Here is an 18,723-nt window from a genome sequence, read left to right as displayed (position 1 = left end):
ACTTTATTCTTCCTCAGCCAAACAGCAGCACTCACGAGATTGTTTTGCCCCCTAGCTCTAGGTGCCAAAAAGTGATTGTCTGGCAGAAAGTGATTGCCGTCCGCGGGAGCGCGCGCAACTGCTTAAAACTGTAGCGCCCAGATTACTTACGCAGACAGCTACTTCCGTGCAAATGATATAAGGTGCGGTAAGCTGAAGACAGCTTCAACCGTCTGTTTGTTGAAAAATAGTAAAGCGCATTTTCTTGTTAATAACGGTAACGGCGTTGTACCGATAGAAATAGTAATTAGTTAGATTACTTGTTGCTGAAAAAATTAACACCGTTCTTCCCATCACATACACAATTATAGAGAGTACAACATGTAGTGAAATGCTTGTGTCCAAGCTGCGGACGTAGCCACGCCATTCTATGGCTTGTTTTTTTTAGCATTGGGGGTCTATCCAGGACCCTTACGGGATACCAGGTGGGAATCAAACTTGCGATTCCCACTCCAAAGGTGAGTAGACTTACCACTGCACTATCCAGCTGCTTTTCTTTTTTTTAAAACAAACAAAAAAAACTTACATATTCACAGTGCTTTTATGTACAGCAACAGTTGTGTGGCCTTTCAGCTTCTCGGTGTGCTCACACTCTTTACAGCTTACTCAGTCCACTTTAACTTCTCTTGCCCGGGCCCCAGCATGCTTCCAAATAGAGGACACATGATGGAATTAATACAAACCAGCTGTGACATCCACTCTTCCCTGCCCCCTCAATCGGCTGCTACACCCTTTCCCTGCATCTTAGCCTCGAGCCACACCCTGTCACATGTGTGTTTGTTGTTACTTCATGGGCAGGGATTTTCAACTTTTTAAAAGGCTCTTTAAACCCAACACAGTTGTTACAGTAATTACTTTTTATCTTAAGATTTAACAGTTGTATGATAATGAATCAATCAATGAACCATGTTTTTTAGTATAAGGTATGTGAGCTTTGACCAAATAGCTTAAAAAAAAACCCATGACTGCATAAAAACCATTCACTACTCTTTAAAGACACAAAAAATAAAGTCATGGAACTTCTGGTAATGGTACAAAATTTATTAAATTGAGAAAAGCAAAGTTCAAACTGAACATTAGAATAAGAAAGAAAGATGATTGAACACTACGCTGTTGTTGATGTCAGATGGGCTGGTGTCATTATTTCAGGCGTTGTTGATGGACTGGGATTTTCCCGCTAAACATAACAAAACAAAAGAAGACCACATTTGAGACAACTCTTGTTAGCTATAAACAGGAAACTGGGGCTACATTTTGCACAGATTCACGAAATATAAGAAAAAATAACTCTTTTTATAAGCTGTCAGATTTAAGTAGGAAATATCAACATAGTGACAAATATTTTTAGTAGTAAAGTATGTGTAGAAAAAACAATGAGAATGTCAAAAGTGAGTGAGGAAGTGTGTTACTGATTTGAGAACTACGGGTTGGGAGTTCAGTAGGGAAAATTACTTTTCTGCTTTGATAATTACGCAAAAGAAAAACTGTAATACTTAATTTTCTAATTGCACATTCAATCTTTAGGTAATACTGAGACATAAAATCTGGGTTTTACCTTTAACTTTTCCAATTAATACAAGGACAAATTAATTAAACTTCAATAAGATTAAATAATTGTTAATTCACATTACTTCAAATTAATTTGAATTACTTCACACTAACCTCTATCTGTTGTAGCAGACTTTTTTGCTGTACTAGTCTAGTTGTTCTGTGTGGAGCAGGTTCAGATGAGGCAGAGCTGTTGTAACAACCCTTATTGGGTTATAGCACCACTTGGGGGGGGGTTGCCCTACTATTATAATAGTTGTGGGAGTCTCCTAGTGGGTGTGTGTTTTTAGCAGCAGCCATTACATGCCGCTCGTGTTCTGTTCTCAGAAAACCGTACTGTTGTACGATACCGATCTCCATTCATGTATGCACGGACGAGTACAGCCGTGGAGACCTGGCTCGTAAGGTGTAATGTTGCTGACACTGAATAAAGGTCTGTTGTTTGATTTAACCAACTGGCTTCGAGTTATCTGGCTAACCTCCACACCACATGCTCGCTGGACCTGCTAGCCGCTCCTTCCTCGCCAGACTGCTGTTACACTGTATGATGTTAGATTATGAGGAAAACAGAAATCTACAGGATAGAAAGCAAGATCCATCAGAACATAAAAAGAAAGCAGGAGGGCAGGGCCTGAAATGGTCAGTCCTTTAATAATGTTGATCATGTTGAAAGTGGTAAAGGTTTTCAAAGTTTTTCATGGTATGTTGCCCTCCATGTGCAAATCCTCAAAAACAAAACCTCTCAGCTGTTTTCTTGATATGTTGCTTTGTGATTAAGCTATATGTTGATCCTATTTCCCTTCCTGCCCATTTAAGAGATATAAAAAACAAGGAAGCCAAGAAAGAAGTGACGAGTGAATTCCGGGAACTGAATGAGAGTCTGAGTGTGAGTTTTATAACATTCCAAAAATTGTTTGGCGAGCCAAAGCTTCTTTAAGATTAAAACTCTTTCTTTTATTTTTCAGGACCACTTCAGTGAGGACTGCTTCAAAGTGTTCACAGTGAGTGCTGAAGAGTTCCTAGAAAGAAAAGGTGTAAAAGAAGATGTCAATGGTAGGCAGTCAGAATCTCAAGATGTTTTGTGATTCAAAGAAAATATATTGTTCGGTGCATATGTTGTTTTATTTTTCCTCATAAATCAGAAATGGATTGTAAGATTAAAACCAAAGTATCTAATTCAATATTCAATTTACTTTTATTTACAGAAATAGCCAAACTTCAAGACTTCTTGCAAAATTGCAATGATTGTCACTCTGAGACATGTAACTATGTGACTGGAGCTTATGGGATTCTGTCTTTGATTGAAGGAGCCAGGCGCAGAAAAGAGGTAAAATCAAGTTATATACGTGTGAAAATATACACTGAACAAAAATATAAACGCAACACTTTTGTTTTTGCTCCAATTTTTCATGAGCTGAACTCAAACATCTGAAAAATTATCTACATACACAAAAGACCCATGATTCTCAAATATTGTTCACAAATCTGTCTGCGTGTGTTAGTGAGCACTTCTCCTTTGCCGAGATAATCCATCCCACCTCACAGGTGTGGCATATCAAGGGGCTGATTAGACAGCATGAATATTGCACAGGTGTGCCTTAGACTGCCCACAATAAAAGGCGACCATGAAATGTGCAGTTTGATCAAGTAGCACGATGCCACAGGTGTCGCAACCTTTGAGGGAGTGTGCAACTGGCATGCTGACTGCAGGAATGTCTACCAGAGCTGTTGCCCATGAAATGAATGTTCATTTCTCTATCATAAGCCGTCTCAAAAGGCGTTTAAGAGAATTTGGCAGTACATCCAACCGGCCTCACAACCACAGACCACGTGTGACCCCACATGCCCAGGACCTTAACATCCAGCATGTTCACCTCCAGGGTCGCCTGAGACCAGCCACCCAGGCAGCTGCAGCAACAATCAGTTTGCATAACCAAAGAATTTCTGCACAAACTGTCAGAAACCGTCTCAGGGAAGCTTATCTGCATGCTTGTCGTCCTCATCTGGGTCTGGCCCTGACTGCAGTTTGTCGTTGTAACCGACTTGAGTGGGCAAACACTCACATTTGATGGCGTTTGGCACGTTGGAGAGGTGTTCTATTCACAGATGAGTCACGGTTTTCACTGTTTAGGCAGACAGGGGCTGTGTCCCAATTAAGAGACCGCACGCTTGAAGTACGTGCACTACGCGTACTACGTACGGTGCGTACTATAAGTACGAGAAGTGCGGAAGTGAGAGGCTTGTGAAATGGGACGGTCTAGCCTTCGTCACGCTGTTCAGGTTGCCTAGCAACCATGATACTAACCGCGAGAAACGTTACATACAGCATTGTTTGACAGAAATGAAGGAGAAAAAATGTTTTGTTGGTCATTCATTTTTGTCATGACATCACTGTGATTAGTTGAGTATCTGAGGCTGAGACCACAGGACTGTAAAACATGATTGTTGGGCTTCATTTCTGTACTGAACAGTCATTTCAAGAGTAGTTAGTAAATAACAATTAGCTAATGTTTTTCATGAGACTAAAATCATCTCACTGTGGTAATGTAAATATAATATGGCCAATATTATATGTATTGTCAGATTATTATGATATATATATATATATATATTAGGGGTGCAACGATATTCGTATCGATATTGAACCGTTCGATACAGTGCTTTCGGTTCGGTACGCATATGTATCGAACAATACAACATTTGTAATTTATTTTATCAACTTTCCTTCTGACGATGCTGTCTGTGTGGAGTGCTCAGTGAATCTGCGTTCGACTACTCCGCCTAGGCTGCACTGTCGAGCGCAGATCCACTGAGCGCTCCACACAGACAGCATAGTCAGAAGGAAGAGCGCAGGGCAAGCTAGCGAGACAGAAGTTAAGCTCTCCTTGCAACATGGCAAATTGAACCTCCCCCACCCTCATTCAGATCTGGCGTTTGGAATTATTTTGGTTTTCATGTGACGTATGACCCTGGAGGTAAGCGCGTCATGGACTAAAGTAAAACAGTATGTTGGATGTGCCACGCAATGCTCAATTACATGGGTGGGAGCTAGTGTGTTAGCGCAGTTAGCTCGTTAACGTGTTGGCTGTCTAGCCCCATGCACGGGGCTATCAGGGGTAGCTCGTTAACGGAGATTTGCGGTGTTGTGGCGTTAAGGTCATTTTAACGAGGTTAACCTGAAAGCACTAGTGGGAACACAACGAATATGACTGCACATTTACGCCGACATCATCCTAGTGCAAAGACAAAAACAACAAGCATGCATGCTACAAACTTTACCCGAGTCATTTAGACAGCCGTTAGCACATGATTCTCCTTATGGGGACCTGATATGTTTAATATGCTCCTGAGAATATAGCCCAGAAGAAGCGGATAGTATAGCTTTTATTTTGGAAAGAGACGTTTCTCTGTAATAAACTCTCTTTTCCAAAGATGAGGGATTCCTCAATCAGATACAGGGCTCGCAAAATCGCTAGCCCGACGTCCTGGGGCTAGAGATTTTTCCAGTCGGGCTACCAAAATCTATCTCTGCCCTGCCCGTCCGGCTATTGTAGGAAGGAAAAATATATGTCAATGCTTTTGCATTCTTTCGGAAATGTAGCTGGGTAATTATGTCATTGGCATCGGTGAGCCACTGTCAATATGTGACATATTGAAATCGCGTTTGAATTTGCGCTTGTTTTTTGCTTTCACTTTGCAATCGCGTGAACTGTGTATAGAGAGCGACAGCACTGATTGGTGAGTGATGATAATTTGTGCACCAATTCCTCTGACATTGTCTTATTAATCGTTAGCTTACTACGCAAACATGACAAGTGAAATCTCCCGCAGCAAGCTTAAACATGTGAGAGGTTGATCGCGCAGAGAATCGCTGAGCTTATGTGAGTGCGTGTGTAAAAGCAGCAGGATATATATTTTAGTTCTGCTGAGCCAAATAAGACAGGTCAGGGTGAAGAAGTGACAGCCAAAGAAAAGCTTACCACAAAACGGAAAAGTTATGACAAATCAGACTATAAGGCAAAAAGAAAGTGCAGCTTTATGGTTTCATGGACAAAGAATTTCTGTGGCTACAATATGACGAGCTATATAACCAGGGCTGCACATAAGTGGTCCACAGGTGCGCATTCGCTGTCAAAATAAAAAACACGCACAAGGGTTAGGGTTAAATTTAAAAACTGTACTTTTGAGTTAAAATATATATTTATAATTTTAATAAATGACAAATTAAAAAGGCATGAACATTTTATTTTGTATCGAAAAAATATCGAACCGTGACACCAAAGTATCGAACCGAACCGTGAATTTTGTGTATCATTGCACCCCTAATATATATATGTACATATATATATATATATATGTGTGTATATATATATATATGTATATGTATATATAAAAAAAAAAAAACCACCCAGCACGCCCCTGCGGGCGGTTTATCCTTCAAGCTCGGGTCCTCTACCAGAGGCCTGGGAGCTTGAGGGTCCTGCGCAGTATCTTAGCTGTTCCCAGGACTGCGCTCTTCTGGACAGAGATCTCCGATGTTGTTCCCGGGATCTGCTGGAGCCACTCGCCTATCTTGGGAGTCACCGCACCTAGTGCTCCGATTACCACGGGGACCACCGTTACCTTCACCCTCCACATCCTCTCGAGCTCTTCTCTGAGCCCTTGGTATTTCTCCAGCTTCTCGTGTTCCTTCTTCCTGATATTGCTGTCATTCGGAACCGCTACATCGATCACTATGGCCGTCTTCTTCTGTTTGTCTACCACCACTATGTCTGGTTGGTTAGCCACCACCATTTTGATCGTCTGTATCTGGAAGTCCCACAGGATCTTAGCTCGGTCATTCTCCACCACCCTTGGGGGCATCTCCCATTTTGACCTCGGGACTTCCAGGTTATACTCGGCACAGATGTTCCTGTACACTATGCCGGCCACTTGGTTATGGCGTTCCATGTATGCCTTGCCTGCTAGCATCTTGCACCCTGCTGTTATGTGCTGGATTGTCTCTGGGGCATCTTTACACAGCCTGCACCTGGGGTCTTGCCTGGTGTGATAGACCCCAGCCTCTATGGATCTTGTGCTCAGAGCTTGTTCTTGTGCTGCCATGATTAGTGCCTCTGTGCTGTCTTTCAGTCCAGCTTTGTCCAGCCACTGGTAGGATTTCTGGATATCAGCCACCTCCTCTATCTGCCGGTGGTACATACCGTGCAGGGGCCTGTCCTTCCATGCTGGTTCCTCGTCTCCCTCCTCTTTCTTGGGTTTCTGCTGCCTGAGGTATTCACTGAGCACTCGGTCAGTTGGGGCCATCTTCCCAATGTATTCTTGGATGTTCGTTGTCTCATCCTGGACTGTGGTGCTGACACTCACCAGTCCCCGGCCCCCTTCCTTCCGCTTAGCGTACAGCCTCAGGGTGCTGGACTTGGGGTGAAACCCTCCATGCATGGTAAGGAGCTTTCTTGTCTTTATGTCAGTGGCTTCTATCTCCTCCTTTGGCCAGCCTATTACCCCAGCAGGGTACCTGATCACGGGCAGGGCGTACGTGTTGATGGCCCGGATCTTGTTCTTACCGTTCAGCTGACTCCTCAGGACTTGCCTGACCCTCTGCAGGTACTTGGTGGTTGCAGCTTTTCTAGCGGCCTCTTCATGGTTCCCATTCGCCTGCGGGATCCCCAAGTACTTGTAACTGTCCTCTATGTCTGCAATGTTGCCTTCTGGTAGTTCAATCCCCTCAGTTCTGACTACCTTCCCTCTCTTTGTTACCATCCGACTACACTTCTCCAGTCCGAACGACATTCCAATGTCATTGCTGTATAGCCTGGTAGTGTGGATCAGTGAATCGATGTCTCGTTCACTCTTGGCATACAGCTTGATGTCATCCATGTACAGGAGGTGGCTGACAACTGCTCCGTTCCATAGCCAGTATCCATAGCCAGTCTTGTTAATGATCTCACTGAGGGGGTTCAGGCCTATGCAGAACAGCAGTGGGGACAGAGCATCTCCTTGGTAGATCCCGCACTTGATGGTGACTTGTGCTATGGGCTTGGAGTTGGCCTCTAGTGTTGTACGCCACATCCCCATTGAATTCCTGATGAAGGCTCTTAGGGTCCCATTGATCTTGTACAATTCTAGGCATTCCAGTATCCAGCTGTGGGGCATTGAGTCATAGGCCTTCTTGTAATCAATCCAGGCAGTGCACAGGTTGGTCAGTCTGGTCTTGCAGTCTCGGCTGATTGTTCTGTCTACCAGTAGCTGGTGTTTTGCGCCTCTGGTATTCTTGCCAATTCCTTTCTGTGTCCCGCTCATGTATTGACCCATGTGCCTGTTCATCTTAGCCGATATGATGCCTGACAGGAGCTTCCATGTAGTACTGAGGCAGGTTATTGGTCGGTAGTTGGAGGGGACCGGTCCCTTCTTGGGGTCCTTGGGGATCAGGACCGTCCGGCCTTCAGTTAGCCATTCCGGGTGTATCTCGTTAACTAGCAGCTGGTTCATTTGTGCTGCCAGACGCTCGTGGAGTGCAGTTAGCTTCTTCAGCCAGTAGGCGTGAACCATGTCGGGCCCTGGTGCTGTCCAACTCTTCATACTGGAGACCCTTTCTTGGATATCTGCCACTGTGATGGTTACTGGACCCTGTTCAGGGAGGTCGCTGTGGTCTGCCCTCAGATCCTCTAGCCACTGAGCATTGCCGTTATGGGTTGCATCCTTCTCCCATATGCTCTTCCAGTATTGCTCCGTCTCCAGCCTTGGTGGTGCTGTTCTCTTATTATTGTTCCCTTGCCACTGAGAGTACACCTTTGCTGGTTCTGTGGAGAACAGCTGGTTTATTCTCCCTTCTATCTCTCTGGTGTACCTCCTCAAGGGGCTGGCCAAGGCTGTGAGTCTTTGCTTGGCAGTCTCCAAGGCCTCAGGTATGGACAGCTTGCTGTATTTCTTAGGCACCTTATTCGTCGCACCTTTCTGCAACTCTGTTAGTTGGCTAACCTCTCTCCGTGCTACTTTGATCTTGCCCTCTAGCCTCCTTCTCCATGGAGGGTACTGCCCCTTGTGGCTGTTCAACTTGTAGCCAAGCATCTCACTGATCACTGCTGCCGTATTGTAGATCAGCTTGTTAGTGTCGGTAATCGTGGTTGTAGGTATCGTCCGTAGTGCTGCATTAACATCATCTAGCAGACCTTCTGAGGGTACTTCACGTAATCTTGGTAACCGGCTACGGGGGATCCAGGTTTCAAGCTTGGCCATGATCCTATTTTTCAGGTCAGTTCCAGGCAGGAATCGAACTTGCGATCCTCTGTTCCAAAGGCGTGTAGTCTAACCACTATGCTATCCAGCTGCTATATATATATATATATATGTGTGTATATGTATATATATACACATATATGGGAAGTGTATCTGTCACCGGAAGGTCGCCGGTTCGATCCCCGGGCTCTCTGTCCTGGTTGTTGTGTCCTTGGGCAAGACACTCTACCCTACAGCCTACTGGTGTTGGCCAGAGGGGCCGATGGCGCGATATGGCAGCCTTGCTTCTGTCAGTCTGCCCCAGGGCAGCTGTGGCTACAACCGTAGTTGCCTCCATCAGTGTGTGAATCTGAGAGTGAATGAATAGTGGCATTGTAAAGCGCTTTGGGTGCCTTGAAAAGTGCTATATAAATCCAATCCATTATTATTATCATAGAATGAAGAGTAGACTGATATATTAAATATTCCTGTATTGGGTGAGAAAATCAGACCATGTCATAACTGCTTTAAGTCATACAGAATAGATATCAGAGCCTTAAACAGGCTGACTTCTGCTAAATGGGTCAAACTGGGCAGAAAGTATACAAACACATAACATCCTTATAGAATATGATGTAACACTATAGATCAACCTACCTCAGAATATATAAAGCATATAAACAATTCCAGCAAAATGATGCAACAAACAAAGCAGTACTACTAATCCAAATTACTCAAAGCTTCATAGAACTGAAACAAACATTTATTTTTAGGTCCTTTAGGTTTCTCAACATTAAACTTGTTTGGGGAAATCGACGGCGCATTTGGAGTATGCATTTGAAGTACACTTCGAATTGGGACAGCCGTCGTCGCGTGGCGGTGACGTAATCGCACTTAAAATGCGTACTTCAAGCGTGCAGACCCTGAATTGGGACACAGCCAGCGTGTGTGGCGTCGTGTGGGTGAGCGGTTTGCTGATGTCAACGTTGTGGATCGAGTGGCCAATGGTGGCGGTGGGGTTCTGATATGGGCAGGCGTATGCTATGGACAACAAACACAGGTGCATTTTATTGATGTCATTTTGAATGCACAGAGGTACTGTGACAAGATCCTGAGGCCCATTGTTGTGCCATTTATCCACAACCATAAACCTTATGTTGCAGCATGATAACGCACGGCCCCATATTGCAAGGATCTGTACACAATTCCTGGAAGCTGAAAACATCCCAGTTCTCACATGGCCCGCATACTCACCAGACGTGTCACCCATTGAGCATGTTCTGGGATGCTCTGGATTGGCGTATACGACAGCGTGTTCCAGTTCCTGCCAATATTCAGCAGCTTCGTACGGCTATTGAAGAGGAGTGGACCAACATTCCACAGGCCACGATCAGCAACCTGATCAACTCTATGCGATGGAGGTGTTGCCCTGCGTGAGGCAAATGGTGGCCACACCAGATAAGATAAGATAACCTTTATTAGTCCCACACGTGGGAAATTTGTTTTGTCACAGCAGGAAGTGGACAGTGCAAAAGTTATGAGGCAAAAATTAGGATACAATAAGAATAAATACAGTACACAACTGTACAGAATAGAATAAAATAAAATACTATATACAGTAGAATAAAATAAAATAAATATACAATAAGATAAAAATAGAATACAAATACAAATGCTATATACAACTGAGTAAAAATACAACGATGACAGAAAGGATTATTGCACTTAGTGTTATTGCACATGTATGGATGTGTGTGTTTGATCAGTTAAAGTCTTTATTATGGAGTCTGACAGCAGTGGGGAGGAAAGACCTGCGAAATCTCTCCGTCCCACACCGTGGGTGCCGCAGTCTCCCACTGAAGGAGCTGCTCAGTGCTGTCACAGTCTGCTGCATGGGGTGGGAGATGTTGTCCAACAGTGATGACAGCTTAGCCACCATTCTCCTGTCACTCACCACCTCCACTGGGTCCAGAGGGCATCCTAGAACAGAGCTGGCCCTTCGGATCACCCTGTTCAGTCTCTTCCTGTCCCCAGCAGAGATGCTGCCGCCCCAGCAGACCACACCATAAAAGATAGCAGAAGCCACGACAGAGTCATAGAAGGTCTTCAGGAGTGGGCCCTCCACTCCAAATGACCTGAGTCTCCGCAGCAGGTACAGCCTGCTCTGCCCTTTCCTGTAGAGGGCGTCTGAGTTATGAGTCCAGTCCAGTCTATTGTTCAGATGAACACCAAGGTATCTGTAGCTGTCCACAGCCTCAATGTCCATACCTTGGATGTTCAGTGGTTGCAGTGGAGAATGCTTGTGCCTGCGGAAGTCTACCACCAGTTCCTTGGTTTTACTGGCGTTGATCTGGAGGTAGTTCAGCTGGCACCAGTCCACAAAGTCTTGGGTCAGACCTCTGTACTCCTTGTCGTCCCCATCAGTGATGAGGCCGACTATTGCAGAGTCATCAGAGAACTTCTGCAGGAAGCACTGGGTGGAATTGTGGGAGAAGTCTGCAGTGTAGATGGTGAAGAGGAACGGAGCCAGAACCGTTCCCTGTGGGGCCCCCGTACTGCAGATGACCCTGTCCGACACACAGCCCTGAGTCCTCACATACTGTGGTCGGTCGGTGAGGTAGTCCAAAATCCAGGTGGTGAGGTGATGGTCCACTCCAGAGTTCACCAGCTTGTCCTTTAGAACCGAGGGAAGAATGGTGTTGAAGATACTGACTGGTTTTCTGCCCCTCCACCCCTATAAAGCAAAACTGTGCACATTTTAGAGTGGCTTTTTATTGTGGGCAGTCTAAGGCACACCTGTACATTATTCATGCTGTCTAATCAGCCCCTTGATATACCACGCCTGTGAGGTGGGATGCATTATCTTGGTAAAGGAAAAGTGCTCACTAACACAGATTTATAAAGATTTGAAAACAATATTTGAGAATCATGGGTCTTTTGTGTATATAGAACAATTTTCAGATGTTTGAGTTCAGCTCATGAAAAATGGGAGCAAAAGCAAAAGTGTTGCGTTTATATTTTTATTCAGTGTAATAATGACAAAATGTATAACTTGAAATGTCTGCATAACTCTGACACCTAAAAAAAATATGTAAAAAAAAAAAAAATATTAAAAAAGTGATATATATATATATATATATATATATATATATATATATATATATATATAGATATATATATATATATATATTGTTACACCCCGGCCTAGGCAACCGGGGTGCAACGTAGAAAAACAAAGATAAGGAAAATAAAACCACGAAGGCTCTCCACCAAAATCCCAAAACGAAAGTGTCTCAAAACAAAAGTATTGACAAAACCCATTTACAGCTATTTACAACAGACTATTTATTCACAACAAAACACCAAACTATTTACAACACGGGGGAGATCGCGACCATGACACACTGAAACACAGGGTTTAAATACATAGAGGGAGCAATCAGGAAATGGACCACAGGAGGGAAACACAGCTGGGGCAAATTAGAACTGACGAGACAGGGAAAACGTATCTGAACACACTAAGATAACACAGACTTTCAAAGTAAAGCAGGAAATACATAACAGTCACGCAAAAACAAAACACTGACACACCGAAACGTAACATTTCCCCCTACCCAAAAATCAAACATGTAACCCCAAGTGAAAAGTTTGATTCAGACAAACGAAGGCTGAAGACGAAGGCAGACGAAGCTGATGGAGGCTGGAGCGGTCCCACTGACCCTCCAGCAGACGACGAAGGCTGGAGCGGTCCCTCGGACCCTCCAGCGAAGGCGGATGAAGGCTGGAGCGGTCCCTCGGACCCTCCAGCGACGACAAAGGCTGGGGCGGTCCCACGGACCCTCCCCCCAGCGAAGGCGGATGAAGGCAGACGAAGCTGATGGAGGCTGGAGCGGTCCCACTGACCCTCCAGCAGACGACGAAGGCTGGAGCGGTCCCTCGGACCCTCCAGCGAAGGCGGATGAAGGCTGGAGCGGTCCCTCGGACCCTCCAGCGAAGGCGGATGAGCAGCCCACCAGCTGCACAGACGGACACGCAGCCCACCAGCTGCACACACGGACACGCAGCCCACCAGCTGCACACACGGACACGCAGCCCACCAGCTGCAGAAGGCTGGAGCGGTCCCTCGGATCCTCCAGCGAAGACAGAAGGCCGAAGCTGTCCCCCCTTCGGACCCTCCAGCGATCCCGGACCCTCCAGCGAAGACAGACGGCTGAAGCGGTCCCTCCCTCGGACCCTCCAGCGACGGCGGACGGCTGAAGTGGTCCTCGGACCCCCCAGCGATTGGACGAGCCCCCATATGTTACACCCCGGCCTAGGCAACCGGGGTGCAACGTAGAAAAACAAAGATAAGGAAAATAAAACCACGAAGGCTCTCCACCAAAATCCCAAAACGAAAGTGTCTCAAAACGAAAGTATTGACAAAACCCATTTACAGCTATTTACAACAGACTATTTATTCACAACAAAACACCAAACTATTTACAACACGGGGGAGATCGCGACCATGACACACTGAAACACAGGGTTTAAATACATAGAGGGAGCAATCAGAAAATGGACCACAGGAGGGAAACACAGCTGGGGCAAATTAGAACTGACGAGACAGGGAAAACGTATCTGAACACACTAAGATAACACAGACTTTCAAAGTAAAGCAGGAAATACATAACAGTCACGCAAAAACAAAACACTGACACACCGAAACGTAACATTTCCCCCCACCCAAAAATCAAACATTTAACACCAAGTGAAAAGTTTGATCCAGACAGATGAAGCCGATGAAGGCTGGAGCGGTCCCACTGACCCCTTATCTTTGTTTTTCTACGTTGCACCCCGGTTGCCTAGGCCGGGGTGTAACATATGGGGGCTCGTCCGGGATTGCCTTCGCTGGGGGGGTCCGGGGACCGCCCTAGCCTTTGTCGTCTGCTGGAGGGTCCGAGGGACCGCTCCATCCTTCATCCGCCTTCGCTGGAGGGTCTGTGGGACCGCTCCAGCCTTCGTCGTCTGCTGGAGGGTCGGTGGGGCCGCTCCAGCCTTCATCAGCTTCGTCTGCCTTCGCTTCCGCCGTCCGTCTCCGCTGGAGGTTGGTGGTGAGCTTTAGTGGGGTTTTTTGTGTGTGTGTTTTTTTTTTCTTTATTTTTACTTTTTTTCGTGTTGCACTCCGGTTGCCTAGGCCGGGGTGTAACATATGGGGGCTCGTCCGGGATCCGCTGGAGGGTCCGAGGGACCGCTCCAGCCTTCGTCCGCCTTCGCTGGAGGGTCCGAGGGCCCGCTCCAGCCTTCGTCTGCCGTCGCTGGAGGGTCCGAGGGACCGCTCCAGCCTTCGTCTGCCTTCGCTGGGGGGTCCGAGGGACCGCTCGAGCCTTCGTCTGTCTTCGCTGGAGGGTCCGAGGACCGCTTCAGCCGTCCGTCTGTCTTCGCTGGAGGGTCCGAGGACCGCTCCAGCCTCCGTCTGTCTTCGCTGGAGGGTCCGAGGGACCGCTCCAGCCTTCGTCCGCCTTCGCTGGAGGGTCCGAGGGACCGCTCCAGCCTTCGTCTGTCTTCGCTGGAGGGTCCGAGGGACCGCTCCAGCCTTCGTCCGCCTTCGCTGGGGGGTCCGAGGGACCGCTCCAGCCTTCGTCAGTCTTCGCTGGGGGGTCCGAGGGACAGCTCCAGCCTTCGTCTGTCTTCGCTGGAGGGTCCGAGGGACCGCTCCAGCCTTCGTCTGTCTTCGATGGAGGGTCTGAGGACCGCTTCAGCCGTCCGTCTGTCTTCGCTGGAGGGTCCAAGGGACCGCTCCAGCCTTCGTCCGCCTTCGCTGGAGGGTCCGAGGGACCGCTCCAGCCTTCCATTTCCACTGGAGGATCCAAGGGGCCCGTCCAGCCATCAGCGTCGCCTGCAGAACAGCAGCCGGTGCCGTATGCGCTGGTCATGAATCAAACATTTTCTTTGGGGTTACATGTTTTAAATGTTTGATTTTTGGGTAGGGGGGAACTGTTACGTTTCGGTGTTGTCAGTGTGTTGTTTTTGGCGTGACTGTTATGTGTTTCCTGTTTACTTTGAAAGTCTGTGTTATCTTAGTGTTTTCAGTTTACGTTTCCCTGTCTCGTCAGGTCTAATTTGCCCCAGCTGTGTTTCCCTCCTGTGGTCCATTTCCTGATTGCTCCCTCTATGTATTTAAACCCTGTGTTTCAGTGTGTCATGGTCGCGATCTTCCCCCCCCCCGTTGTAAATAGTTTGGCGCCTTGTGGTGTGTTGTAAATAAATATCATATTTTGCTTTAAGGAAAATAGTGGTTGATACTTTCGTTTTGGGATGATTTGTGGAAGCCCGTATTAGTTTTTCTCGGGTGTTGTTGCCTTATTTTTACTTTTTTCGTGTTGCACTCCGGTTGCCTAGGCCGGGGTGTAACATATGGGGCCTCGTCCGGGATTGCCTTCGCTGGGGGGTCCGGGGACCGCCCCAGCCTTTGTCGTCTGCTGGAGGGTCCGTGGGACCGCTCCAGCCTTCATTCGCCTTCGCTGAAGGGTCCGAGGGACCACTCCAGCCTTCATCCGCCTTCGCTGGAGGGTCCGAGGGACCGCTCCAGCCTTCGTCGTCTGCTGGAGGGTCAGTGGGACCGCTCCAGCCTTCATCGGCTTCATCTGTCTGGATCAAACTTTTCACTTGGTGTTAAATGTTTGATTTTTGGGTGGGGGGAACTGTTACGTTTCGGTGTTGTCAGTGTGTTGTTTTTGGCGTGACTGTTATGTGTTTCCTGTTTACTTTGAAAGTCTGTGTTATCTTAGTGTTTTCAGTTTACGTTTCCCTGTCTCGTCAGGTCTAATTTGCCCCAGCTGTGTTTCCCTCCTGTGGTCCATTTCCTGATTGCTCCCTCTATGTATTTAAACCCTGTGTTTCAGTGTGTCATGGTCGCGATCTCCCCCGTGTTGTAAATAGTTTGGTGTTTTGTTGTAAATAAATAGTTTGTTGTAAATAGCTGTAAATAGATTTGTCGATACTTTCGTTTTGGGATTTTGGTGGAGAGCCTTCGTGGTTTTATTTTCCTTATCTTTGTTTTTCTACGTTGCACCCCGGTTGCCTAGGCCGGGGTGTAACAATATATATATATATATATATATATATATATATATATATATATATATATATATATATATATATATATATACATATACATACATACATACATACATACATACATACATATTTGTTTTTTATTTCAGGGTGTTGGAAAAGCAGATGATGTATGTAAAGTCCTTGAGAAAAACATGAGGGAACAACTTAATACAGTAAAAACAGCAGTTGAAGAAGCAACCAAGGACTTTGAACAGTGTCTCGCAGAAGGGATTAAAAATTTCATAACCTCTGAAAAAAAACTGAAGACCTTTTTGGATCGTGTATGTATCTTAATTATAATTAAATCAAAGCAGCAGATTTTGCACTCTTTATGAGCATGCGTTTAAAAATGTTTTCCTGATTTGTTTTAGAAAGAGCCCAGTTTTTTCAGCACACTACAGGCTGTAGTTAAGAAGGACGGCATCCACACAACAAAACGCGGGGAGCAAATAGACCTCAACATGATGTTGGCTTCATGCCTGACTGACAGCATTGATAAAAAGTTCAGAGAGACCTTCCCGTAAGAATAAACAGAATAAATAATAAAGTGTTATCATATTAAGTGTTTTTCTCTCTCTCTTTCTCTCTCTCTCATATACATCATACACATTATTCACTTGTCAATGCTGCCATCAACACTATTATTCTGAAACACATTTTTCAGAAATGACATTAAATGTGGATCATTCAAAGGAGTCATAAGCAGGTTTTCACTTGGCACCAATTCACTGATTCAAAAATACAATGATGTCGAACTACAGCTGATATTTCTTCAGACACAGGTACACTGTCTAATTGTAAATTCTCCTGTTTATGATTCCATTACCATCAAGATTAATATTTACACAAAAAAATAGAATGTGTAAATATTAATATGTTCTGCTCTAATTAACTTTTGGAGAAAAAAATAGAATCATCTCTATTACCCTGATCTCTTGTTTTGTTTTTTTTAAATACATTTTTACCAATGTTTCCTATTTCTAAGGAGGACAAAATGAAGGCTCAAATGGAGAAATTCATCCTGAAGCAGAAGAAGAAAATCTACACCAGTCTAACAGAGACAGTTAAGGAAAACATGACAAAATGTTACATTGGTAAGTTGACACATTTGCATTTATTGTGAATGTAGGCATTCATCGCAATTATGCATAAAAAGTTTTGGGTTCTTTTTTGTTGCAAAACCTTGTGTCTTCTTGTAGAAGTAAAAGAAGTTGAGGGAACTGGAGCACTGGAAAACATGAGGAAGACTATTGAGAGACATGTGTACTCAAATAAGAAAATGTATGAGGAGGCAAAAAAGACCATGTTGATGAAGATGGATGCATTGAAGGTTTGTCACATTATATAACATACCATACCACCTTTATTTATAAAGCACTTTAAATTAAACCAGGGTTCCCAAAGTGCTGTACATATACAAATAGCATAAACTGAAAAAAGAATCAAACTTGTTCAAAATAGAAAATTAGAAAAAAACATAGTCTAAGGTTATCTTGCAAAATGTTCTTCGTTCACATAAAGGCTTCTTTTATATTTCTGTAATACATATATATCAGAATCAGTACTATTGCCCCGTCTAAGGAGAATGTAAACCAAGTTCTTCTATTTGTTGTTTTTTGTTTTTTTAAAACATTAGTGAGGTGGCTGTTAAATTTGTACTGGGCGTTACAATTAGGACTCCAATAGAAGAGTTTAAACTGAAAAAGGCTACTTTCAGCACTTTAATAATTCTCACTCTAAACAAACATGTAATCAGTAATTCAAGTCTTTTTTTTAACTCATAATTTGGCACTGTGAAAACTAATAAAGGCTCTTATGTTAAATTAGAAAGTCATGCTGTTCACGCTCCAGAAAATCATGAAGGAAGCCATTGAATTCTCACTGAAGACTGCTGCCTACTCACTCCCAGGTAAACAGAATATAAAGTAAATCTTTCATGTTGAGTACTAGGAATCCTGTATGTATTATTAATAAAATCACTTTGTTGTTTTAGATGTTTCAGAGTATCTTGAGACTTTGACAACACATTATAATCAACTTCAAGGTGGTCAAGATGAAGAAATGTTACAACAGTAGCTGGGTAAAAATAAAAATGGTATTATTATTTTTGTAATACTTAAATTAATCAGCTTTGATTACCTGTTTTGTGTTTAATTACATAAATATTGCTTTTACTAAACTAGAACTTATATCCCTGGCAAGCCTGATTTGGATAATCAGAAGAAGACATTGATTTATTTCTGCTTCACATTTTAGCATCTTATAGTATATTCTAATGTTTTAATTGCATGTGTTAAGTCTTAGTTCATTGAAATGAGAGCCATTAGTTTATGGATATGTTTTTCAGTTTTATCTTTGAGCCTTATATAGCACAATATTTTTTATTGCAATTTCAGAATCAGAATTTTTTTCCTGCATTACATTGGTTTCTTTGGGTGTCATGAATAATAATACACCAGCATTACTATCAGCTTCTACTTCAGCTACTAGTTTATAATTTTATTTTTTGTTGTTTCTAATCTGTATATGCATGCAAACATTTGATTTTGTATACAGTTCAATAAACCTTGATTTAAGTGTTTTTGTAAGATGAAAATGTTTTTCAAACCTTGTTCTTGTCCTTTACTTGCCCTAAAACTAAGCTGCTTGATAAAAACTACTTACAGGTTGCAAGCTTCAACTAACACTAAATCACAATCTGAGATATGCATTTTAAACTAAAACTAAACACTATATACACATACGGCCACTGCTGTCAACTGCTGGGAGTCCCCCTTCCTTCTCCTGTGTATCTCCTGGGCAACTGCAGTGTGATAAGATAGCCCT

The 18,723-nt window shown here is 44.3% G+C and overlaps 1 protein-coding gene across 2 annotated transcripts in view; it reads left to right on the top strand.

Moving 5' to 3' along the window:
- LOC112431117 (nuclear GTPase SLIP-GC-like) overlaps positions 1-18,474 on the top strand; it is a 31,526-nt gene extending 13,052 nt beyond the window's left edge. For both annotated transcript variants that reach the window (XM_076883167.1, XM_076883166.1), the window contains 10 exons: positions 2,404-2,473; positions 2,553-2,640; positions 2,793-2,914; positions 16,005-16,178; positions 16,269-16,417; positions 16,562-16,679; positions 16,883-16,991; positions 17,097-17,227; positions 17,725-17,806; positions 17,891-18,474. In XM_076883167.1, the coding sequence (XP_076739282.1) occupies positions 2,404-2,473; positions 2,553-2,640; positions 2,793-2,914; positions 16,005-16,178; positions 16,269-16,417; positions 16,562-16,679; positions 16,883-16,991; positions 17,097-17,227; positions 17,725-17,806; positions 17,891-17,973 (1,126 nt within the window). In that variant the 3' untranslated portion in view covers positions 17,974-18,474. The remainder of the gene's footprint in view (positions 1-2,403; positions 2,474-2,552; positions 2,641-2,792; positions 2,915-16,004; positions 16,179-16,268; positions 16,418-16,561; positions 16,680-16,882; positions 16,992-17,096; positions 17,228-17,724; positions 17,807-17,890) is intronic.
- The last annotated feature ends 249 nt before the right edge of the window (positions 18,475-18,723 follow it).

The sequence above is a fragment of the Maylandia zebra genome, linkage group LG4 (assembly GCF_041146795.1).
Source record: "Maylandia zebra isolate NMK-2024a linkage group LG4, Mzebra_GT3a, whole genome shotgun sequence".
Classification (NCBI taxonomy): Eukaryota; Metazoa; Chordata; class Actinopteri; order Cichliformes; family Cichlidae; genus Maylandia; species Maylandia zebra.
Note: the sequence above shows the minus strand (reverse complement) of the source record. Positions and strands in the feature narration are given on the sequence as shown.